At 38.0% G+C, this 10,489-nt stretch overlaps 1 protein-coding gene across 1 annotated transcript; it reads left to right on the top strand.

Moving 5' to 3' along the window:
- The first annotated feature begins 8,263 nt into the window (after nucleotides 1-8,263).
- LOC121985938 (3-ketoacyl-CoA synthase 17-like) lies at nucleotides 8,264-10,152 on the top strand. The gene is made up of 3 exons (XM_042539675.1): nucleotides 8,264-9,037; nucleotides 9,123-9,572; nucleotides 9,696-10,152. Exons 1-3 carry the CDS (start codon nucleotides 8,331-8,333, stop codon nucleotides 10,006-10,008), a joined length of 1,470 nt encoding a protein of 489 aa, XP_042395609.1. The 5' UTR covers nucleotides 8,264-8,330; the 3' UTR covers nucleotides 10,009-10,152.
- The last annotated feature ends 337 nt before the right edge of the window (nucleotides 10,153-10,489 follow it).

Below are 10,489 nucleotides of genomic sequence, written 5' to 3'. Positions count from 1 at the left end.
TTATCTTGTGTATTGAGTTGTAGATTCTTATTCTTCCTGTCTCTTGGTTGTATTTCATACGCAATGGAGTAGACCTCCAAATCTAGGATGTAGGAAGTAGTTATGATGTAATGTTGATGTATGAACTATGTATTTGGACATTTTCTTGTGCTATGATATGATTATACCATGTTCTATGTGTGTTGTGTCTTGTATGTGTTTGACGAAATATGTGTGAGGTTAATTCATGTAGATTTAGAGTTTTGTGCATCATGTAGAGGAGATACTCTAGTTTGTTTAACCGAGGACCCTATGACAGAGGGTATCCCTTACTCTCTAGAATATCATCCTTGAAACGGAGGGCAATTCCCTACAAGGGAAACTAATTAGAGTTTTGAAGGTTTCTCCCAAATTAATATTAGGAAGTGATTTGTGTAATCTAACGATTGTATGATCGAGGGCCCTATGACAGAGAGTATCCCTTTAACCGGATTTTCTAGGTTACCTCTTCTACCTAATTGCATTAATCTACCGTTATAAAGTGAATCGGTAACTCTAGAGATTGTATGACTAGAGGGTTCTTGGGTATCCCTTTAACCTGATTTTCTAGAGTTACTTCTTTACTTAATAGCGTTAAAACTTAGATAAACTCTGCGGTTCGACCTACACAGGATTGAGCCGGGCTTTAGTTAGAATCCCTGCACGAGTGTAAGCATGGAGTTAGGTCGATGAACAATTCATAGAGGCACATTAACTAATATCGTGATGTAACTGAAGTCCAAGAATATATCACATTTCACTCACTTATGCTCTCTCTCTTAGCTTCTTTTCTTTGTCTATTCTCTCTTTCCTTCTCTCTCTTCTCAACCTCTTTCTTGTACACATGACCATAAACTACTTTCGATTGTCTAGATAACTCACCGTATGAAGTCAATTAATTCTTAATCAAAAATCCATGTGGGATCAATATTTTTATTACTTGACGACAATCGTACACTTGAGAATTGTACATAACACCGCATCACTAGTGACCCACTTTTCTCAGCTTCCGAACGGGATCACTTTGCTAATACTAAAAGGAGTGTCATGAATCAGATGGAAATATTAATTCTTATAACATTTTACTTAAGTAACTACTATAATTCTCTCATGCCCAGATTAAATAATTTTAATTATATAAATTAATATAAAGATGCTATTTTATATATAATAATTATATAAATTAACTATTTATTTATTTATTTAATTATTATTTTAAATAATATATATTTAAAATAATAAAAAAAATAAAATATCAATTAAATATTAAAATAGTAAAAAAATATAAAATAATTAAAAAATATCATAATATAAATTTAATTTATTAGAATTTTTATAAAAAAATTTAGATTTTTTAGAATTTTTAAATAAAATTTAAAACTTAAAAACAATTTCGTAATATCATTTAATAAAAATTTTATTTTTTAAAAAATTTTCAATATATCTTTTATATTTTATTGAGATAATTTAATTAGTGTATATAAAAGTCTTTTCAAAATATCACAATTAATTTGGAGTTGTTTAAATTTTTTAAATTATAATATTAGTTTTGCACAATACACACCACTGACGCCTCCGAGGCCCTGCACGCCTTGGTCGGCATCGAAGGTGTCCGATGATACTTACATTGATGCCGGAAGTGTCCCGTTACGTTTTCAACTTCGTTAGAAGCGTCACATCGTGATGCTGACGTGTCGCCTATGGCGCCCTGCAACGCTTCATGCCAGGGACGGATCCAGAAATTAAATGTAGATTGGGCTGGACTTAAGATGTAATTTTACTATTCAATTAGTTTGATTTATCTCCGGAATCGTAAAGTAAAGCTCCGGATGCATACCATGAAAACCACCACAATGGTGAGTAAAGAGGCATCAATAAAGTCCGAAGTGAAGTTTTTTTCACACTTTTAAATTGTTCACAAAGAAAGAGTAGAAATTGTAGGCCCTACCAGTTGACTTCTTCCCCTTTTTGGATGAAGAAATCTCATGTTTCATCATTAACCCAATCCAACTAAACCTATAGATTAGTTATTGTGTTTTCACGGTTAAATATATCAATAGATACACTATTGTTTCGACCAGGCCAATCGAAACAAGCCTATGATTTCTTGAGCTTTAGCATCTCAGAGATGACAGATTTGCAAGTGAAACTAGTAGAGGTGAATGATTAAGTTGCAGATCAACTACTTGAAACACCTCTACACATCCGAGACTGATCCTATGTCGATTGCTCACAATCGAGATTGGAAGAGTTAAGTTTCATCAGACTATGAAGCATTAACTTAAACTTGAGCTCTTCTATTCTAGTTAGTCTTATTGAGATCTGTAGCAGAACAATGAAACTAACAAGTTTTATAACAAATAATAAATTGAGTTTTATTTTAACAACAAAATAGAAAAGGGAAACTGATCTTTAAGAACGATCTTCAAGAACAAACGAACTCTTCTTCCTTTTAAAACAATTACATAGCTTGTTCATCCAAGAGTTAGAAGGCAATAAACAAAAAACCAAAGCAATCTTTAGTCAAAAATAAAACGCAAATCTCATCCCAATCTCGGTGTGCCACCGCCACCGGATTTGGGGATTGAGGTAGCTATTGAAGAATTCATACAGAGCACACAAAAAAGGAACAAATTTTACCCAAAATAATCTTATCTTGGATCTCGATCTCAGTGCGCCACAACCGTCGGATTCTGGAAGGCTCGCGATCGCGCAGCGACAATCACGACGACCATGACAGCGGGAGGTGATTGCGAATAACAAATAAGACAAGAAAATATTAGGGTTACCTGTCCCTGTACTCCTGAGTCTGCCTATGCTGTCGAAGTGGAATGTGAGAGGTTGGATGTCGGGCGGTGCGCCTTCGCCAGTGTCGTCGGATAGCATGCTACGTGCTGGAGATCAAGAGCGACAGTGTTGGCCCTTTCCTTGAAGAGATACGTTGTAAAACAAAAGAGGAGAGATATGTTAGAGCATCCACATCAGCTTCTCTATCCAAAATACATTATTTAAGGTAAAAAAATTATTTTATTAAATTTAGATATTCAATTTTCAATACATCATATATCAGTTTTCCTATTTCTTCTCTCTTCTCTATAATGTTTAGGGAATGGAATCCATTCTCTAAATTTAGAGAAGTACCGTTCATAAGTGCATAATTTAGGAAATGAATAGGATAGCTGATGCAAAGGTCTTTTAGCTATCCTATCTAAAATTTAGGTAAAGTCTTTAAATAGGATATCTGATGTGGGTGCTCTTAGATCTTTCTCTATTTTCTTTACTGGATTATAGGGTTGGGCTATAGCCCACTATAGCCCTAATATATCTGTCTCTACTTCATGCGCCCCGCAATGCCTCCGGAGGCATCTAGCGACGCCTCCAACGACACCAGAAGCATTCGATGATGCATTTAGAACACCCTCACAACGTGCGCTCAAAATGGCTGCGCATAGGGTGTCGATTTCGCTTCTCTGGTGGAATAGTAGAAATCGTCCGTGCCGCTCGATATGAATGACATTTCAATCGCTGAATCTAACTCTGTATTACATTCATGTAAAAAATATGGGATGCAAGTATGCAACCAAATTGAATAACAACACCAATCCTAATTTATGTCAAAATGACAAACACCTACAATCGGTCTAGGGAGTGGGAAGCAAGACATGGTGGCTTCTTTAATGTACGATCTGTGCACTCACTAAATTCTCAACCTTCCCTCTCTATTTTTAAGTTCATTTACCTAAGTCTGCGTCAACAACTTTTCACTTTTTTATATTCTTCTTTTTTAAATAGACGATGGTGAAGGTGAGCATGGACGTTAAATCATTAAATACACGTACTGGTAAAGCCTGGCATGTGCCATCAATCAATTTTCCGGAACAAGCTTTGGAAATGCAAAATATTAAGGATTTCCTTACTTGGGACCGGCTTAACTGGCAGCGTGTCCTCATTGAGTGGTATCCACAGACTGAAAAAAATTTAAGGTACCTCCAACTGATTAAATCTCTCAATTAGTTTTTTAATTTCTAATATGTTATATCAATGCACGTAAAGGTATAAAAATTTACTATTCTCTCCCATAAAAAAAAATCTTCCCACAATATTTATGTGAATCCTACATTATAAATCACATCTCTCTATTTATTATGTTTTATTTAATAATTTAATTTTTAATTATTTTGAAAGGTCAAACATATAATATTATTTTATCATTAATTATTAGCTTCATCTTCCAGAGAAAAAACAAGTTTAATTTTTTAAATATGCTCTTGAACTAAAAATTTCAAACCTTATCTCCACAATCATTCAAATTTTTTTATTTAGTTTTTTTTTTTTTAATTTTACAAACTTTTTAAAAATCTTTGGGAGATGCTCACTAGTTTTCAGGAAGGTGTATGATATCTAGTTGTTCAACATAAACTCAAACGTTGAGTGATACAATAGCAAATAGAAAGGTTGATCTTAATCAAGTAAGATTTGGATAGCATTTATTTTGTTTCTAAGAGTTAGATGCATTTGCTAGCTAGCAGCTTTTTTCTTTTCAGTCGGAAACTGCATGGTGGATTGGTGTACGAATATAAATGATCATGTCCTGATCTGTGTGGAAGTACTATCTAAGGTCATCAAATCCTGTTGTTCAAAAGTGTTTGATGGAGTACTATTAAACCCTTAGCAGTCAAATCTGAAAACAAAAACATAAACAAACTCAAGGAAACACTAGGGGTGCAATAGTGTCAAATTAACACGATTTTGAGCTCTTTAGGACTGCCAAATACTTTTTTTTTTTGTTTTTAAAAGTGTTTGATCACCCTCCTAAAGGACTCCAAATTTGGGTGAAAAAAAGAACATGGAAGACTCAGAAGATAATTAGGAGTTCAACGATGCCCATATGGCATGAATTTGAAGCCTTTAGAAGTATTAAAAGAATTTAACAAAAAGTATTTGATGACTATGAAGGTAAAAATTGGAAACAGAATATTGGCAAACTTAGAGGATTGGTAGGAGTACAATGGTGTCCATTTGACATGAATATGAGATCTTTACGATCATTAAACACTTTTAACTAAAAATACTTGATGACCCTAAATGGCTCAAAAACTTATATATATATATATATATATAACATTGAAGTGCAACGATTCCTATTTAATGTGAGTTCAAAGCCTTTTAAGATTATCAAATATTTTTGGGCAAAAATATTTGACCAAAAAATTGATGCTTTTTCTTCTTGCTTTATGATTCAGTTTGGTCAGGCGGACAGTGCTCTGGGCGAGCAAAGAGTGTTGCACCCTTTGATATAAAGTAGTGCGTGCCTTTTGGGTATTTAGTAAAATTAAATTTTTTTTTGCATTTTGTAAAATATAGTAGTTTTTTTTATAAAAACTTTTTCATCGATGATATAAAGTTTAAAATTATCTGACAAGCCTCGTTATTCCCCGTCTGTTGTTATTCTTCTTTCCTACTGATCAAACTATTGTCTTATAACTAGAAGTAGTCATTTGTTAGACAGGTGCACTGACCGGACTTCCTTTCTTTTGGCTGACTGTGCTTCCTCTACGGAAGAAAACATCACCTCAAAATTCTTCCATGGTTCTAATAACTCTAGTTCCTGATTGTTAACATGTTAGTTTAGCATAAAAGACATCCATCGATCAGTGAAAACATTAGGAAAACAAGTAGACAAATTATTTTCTCGAGTAACGAGGATGTATTCCCACTTGAGGGTCCAGAATACTTTAATTAGCTATAAATAGGGTTGGAGAACCCATCCAAAATCTTTAGTCTCATAATTATTAAACTTTTTCTCCCATCTGTACAAATTTAATGTGCCTCCGGGTTTTGTGCACCACTGTTACCATCGCTGCATTTATGTGCCCCAGTAATGCTATGCACATTTTCACTTCAGTCTAACTTTGACGTCTTAACATGCTGGGTAAAATTTGCATGCCTCTTGCAGTCTCGTTGTTGGTCAATGCACTCTTGGAAACTTCATCTCTGTTTTCATGGCTTTCGGATAGCTAGTCATATTGCTTTGTTGCGATTGAAATCTTTAAGTTGTCTACAGTTTGTATCGCGCTCGTCTCACTTGTTTTCGGTTATTATTGTAAACGGCTCCTAAAATTTGTTGTTCCTTGCTTCAAGCCAGCGGATGGTGGTTTGCCCCTCCTATTTTGTTCATCAATGGAGTGGGCCTATATGATCATCTGCTTCCGTTCAGCTCAACCGATGACTTCTCTCAGTGAACGTGGCTTCGCTCATATGTTTTTCCAAACAAGAGTAAAACAAAAAGGTAATGCCTACTTGCTTTCATGTGTCTAAAGTACTGCTATTTCCTATCTTAGATAAGAGACCTTCACCCCGAATTTAAATGCTAAAAATATCGAAATACCTGCTTTGAAGTATTCCGATCGGACAGCATTCGGCTCCCGAGTTCTATTCTGAAAAGGCTATATTATAGTTTGATACGTAATGTTTTGTAGTAAAATTATATCTAAATTTGTTCAGTTGATATAAAATCAATAAAATTTTAATTTATCAAATTGTTTATGATGTTTTATATGAAAATTATCACGCTGAAATTAACTTAAATCTTGGTACACTCGAATATATTAGATAAATGAGGATAAGTTAGATAGGTTAGTAACATGGTAATTTTATAGCTATCCTTGGATTCGAATTCTATGGAGGGCCTCCGTAAGTATATACAAACACTCATCTAAAAATATTTTTCAGTACGAGTTTTTATAATTTCTAGCATACTAAGTTAAAATTATAATATAGAATGTATGGAACCGTGGGATATAATATATTCTCATGTACTGCATTTTGATAATTCAGGGGTTTTTATTTCAACGGATTAATTTTGGAGTTTTTTTATTCATTTATCAAATAAATTTGAAACATAATTTATTTAGAGGTCTAATTTTAGAGACCAGATTTTCTGGTCCAGAATTTTCTAGATCAAAAGAGATTATTCATTCATTAGATGGATGGACTGGATCCCATCTGTTAAATAGATGAGATCCAGCCCATTCAACCAATGAATGAGCAAGGGATCAAAATTGGTCTAGAGATCCGGGATCATAGGATCCCTGCGGCTAATTCTAGAATATTCGTTCTTATTAGATTTAAATTTTTGTTCTCTTATTTATTTGTCAATGCACCATTAATTATATATTATGGTTTCAAAACTCAATAGTATAATATATAAATATACAAAATTACATTATATATTATCATTTAATTAATTAGTTATATATTATTGGAGCAATTTTATATCGCTCATCTAAACAATTTGGTATCTTCAGTCGTAGTAAGAAACAGGTAAATAAATTATGAGGGATATTTTGTCCTAACACATCATTTATATTTAAAAAAAATAAATATTTAATATGTAAAAAAAATAAATATTTAATGAGATATTTTACATGGATTAAGAATTAACTCAATTAGTTATATATTATTGGAGGAAAAGGTAATCAACGTACGGAAGAGTATTATATACAATTTTTATCAAAATTTATCCATGCCTATTACAACAATATTAACGTACTAGCCAACTCATGTGTCAAAGATAATTCGCTTGTCTTCGACGTCTGCCCTAGTTATATATTATATTCAACGTATGATTTTCAAATTAATTTTCATGTCATTTGATTTTTTTTTTCACTTTCCCTCGCGAGAAACACAAACTAATTAAATGTTTTTGCCGACAATGATGGTTCACCTATCAAAAACTCTACAGTAGTCCTAGTCGATTAGCTGTATGGGTGCAGCACTACGCCGAGGCGACCTACTTATGGGTCTCCATATACCACATAAATTATCGAGGGCAATCTTCCGGATGCTACGTGAATCGAAGTTGGTTTATTTCCTCGGGGCGGTGGTTTAAATAGATGTTATTATATGAAATTTGACTTATCTCATGTCTTTTTTTATACTTTGACTATCTATATTAATAGTTAGTAACTATCCATAATTTATCCTCTTGGTATCCAGAAATGAATTAATGGGACACTAGAGGTTGGTTAAAGATATTTACACTCTTCAGTCTGTAAACTCTTATGGCTTGCCATCACTTCACTTCCCTTCTTATGAAGATCTGACTGAGCCTTCCAAATACCATTTGATCACAATTATATTCAACGACTTGAGAGAGACCCACAATTCGGTGCAATTATTTAAAGGTAAAACAAGGTGAATCTATTTATTTATTTTTGATTTTCCGCTATATAAATTGTGCATAGAATCCATCCCGTTAATTCAACGGGAACAGAGCAGCCACCTCTCGTCATCTCTCATTGCCACATGATATGATGAGCAACAGCAATGGCAGGCCGTGGCATTTCGTCGTCTTCTTCCTCTCAGCCATAGCCTTCACCCTCGTCCATTCTCCTCGCCTCTCCGAACCGCCTCTCCTCTTCCTGTCCTGCCGCCCTGCGCTCCTCTGCCTCGTCTGGTGCTCTCTCGTTTCCCTCGTCGCCTTCCTCCGATGCCGCCCCCTCCCCGTCTTCCTCCTAGACTACAGCTGCCACAAGCCCGAGGCCGAGTCCCGCGGCAGCTACGAGATGTGCGAGTTCTTCGGCCGCCGCAACCAGCGGCACTCGGCGGAGAGCGAGGCGTTCATGCGCGCCATCTACAGCAAGGCCGGCCTCGGGGACGAGACCTACATGCCGCCTTTCGTGTTCCACTCCGACGACCTCGGCAACAAGCTGAAGTGCGCCGTCCAGGAGGCGGAGGAGGGGATGTTCGGCGCCGTCCAGCACCTGCTCGCCAAGACCGATACCCATCCCTCCCAGATTGATCTCGTCATCTCCGCCTGCAGCATGTTCAGCCCCGCGCCGTCCTTTTCCTCCATGCTCGTCCGCCGCTTCGGGATGAAGGAGGGGGTGAAGACGTTCAACTTGGCCGGGATGGGGTGTAGCGCCGGCACCGTGGCGTTTGATCTCGCGGCGAAGGTGCTACGGCGGAGAAAGGGCTACGGCCTCATCGTCGTCACCGAGAGCATCAGCCTCAATTGGTACTGATTGATCGTTCGCTGCAGTTTTAATATATTCGATTCGTGGACCATGCTCCCTCCGCTTTCATTAATCGAGATCGAACAGGTACTTCGGCGACAACCGGCACATGCTGGTGACCAACTGCATCTTCCGCGTGGGCACGGCGGCGGCGCTGGTGAGCAGCGACTCGGCGGCGCGAGGCCGGGCCAAGATGGAGCTGGTACGGTCGCTGCGGACGCACCACGGCGCCGACGACGCGGCCTACAACGCTGCCATTCAGATGGAAGACGAGGAAGGCCACGTGGGCGTCGCCCTCACCAAGGACCTCGTCCGCGTCGCCGGCGCCGGCCTCAAGTCCCACATCACCGCCCTCGCTCCCCGCGTGCTGCCGGTGTCGGAGATGCTTTGCTACGCCTACCACGTGGCCAAGCTGTACCTGGGCGGCGACCAGAAGGCGGCGATGGCGCACGTGCCGGACTTCAAACGCGCGTTCGACCACATGTGCATCCACGCCGGCGGGAAGGCCGTGATCGACGCCGTCAGGCGCTTGATGAGGTGCGTACAGCGTACTTCCTGGATTCAAATACTATTCTTTAAAGCCGAACCAGAGCAACCTTTTAAATTCATAGCTAAATCTGAAAAAAGAAGAACATTTATCTAAATTCTATTGCAATATAGGTTCGAAGAGGAGGTGGTGGAACCGGCAAGAATGTGCTTGCATCGGTTCGGCAATACATCGAGCAGTTTAGTGTTCTACGAGTTGGCCTATTTCGAGGCGAAGAGGAGGATAAAGAAAGGAGACAAAGTGTGGATGTTAGCGTTTGGGACAGGGTTTAAGGCGTGTAGCGTCGTATGGCGAGCACTAAAAGACTCGACCATGGACTCGGACAACCCTTGGATCCACTGCATCCATCGCTATCCGGTCTACCCTCCTCGTCGTGCCAACCCTAACGAAACTGCGTCTCCCCTCCCCCAAAAAATAATCGATTAGCACAAAACCGGCTACTTAAGTTATGTTCTATCTGTAATAAAGAATAATTGAAATCATTAGATTTGTGGTGGTACCTATGAAAAACGATAGAATGTATCGAATTCTCTTTTCAAACGTGTTTGTTGGTGTGGCTTTTTTGTTAAATTTATTTCCAGTGATGTCCGGTGATACGGTAAATAAGATGGGCTCCTGAGTCGGATCCAAGTTTAGGAGGCCGATTGATATGGCCGTGAAAATCAAGGAGGAGCTAGTATTTGGGCCATCGTAGTCGATCGTCTAAGCCAAAAGGTTATCGATCGGATCCTTGTGCTGATCTGACATCGAGTCCCTTAGTATTGATGAAACTCTCAAGCCGAGTCAATACCATCTAGATCCAGGTCCTCTTCATCACTCGAGGATAGCACGGTTAGCTATTTTAGATAAGTAATCCATCCGATCGGACCTATGATCCAACCTGACAAATTGGACACTTGGTTCGACT

The sequence above is a fragment of the Zingiber officinale genome, chromosome 5B, assembly GCF_018446385.1.
Source record: "Zingiber officinale cultivar Zhangliang chromosome 5B, Zo_v1.1, whole genome shotgun sequence".
In the NCBI taxonomy this organism is placed as follows: Eukaryota; Viridiplantae; Streptophyta; class Magnoliopsida; order Zingiberales; family Zingiberaceae; genus Zingiber; species Zingiber officinale.
Note: the sequence above shows the minus strand (reverse complement) of the source record. Positions and strands in the feature narration are given on the sequence as shown.

Coding starts and splice junctions, on each gene's coding strand:
- LOC121985938 (XM_042539675.1), top strand. CDS start 8,331: ATGATGAGCAACAGCAATGGCAGGCCGTGGCATTTCGTCGTCTTCTTC. Junction 9,038..9,122: donor GAGAGCATCAGCCTCAATTG/GTACTGATTGAT, acceptor GAGATCGAACAG/GTACTTCGGCGACAACCGGC. Junction 9,573..9,695: donor GCCGTCAGGCGCTTGATGAG/GTGCGTACAGCG, acceptor ATTGCAATATAG/GTTCGAAGAGGAGGTGGTGG.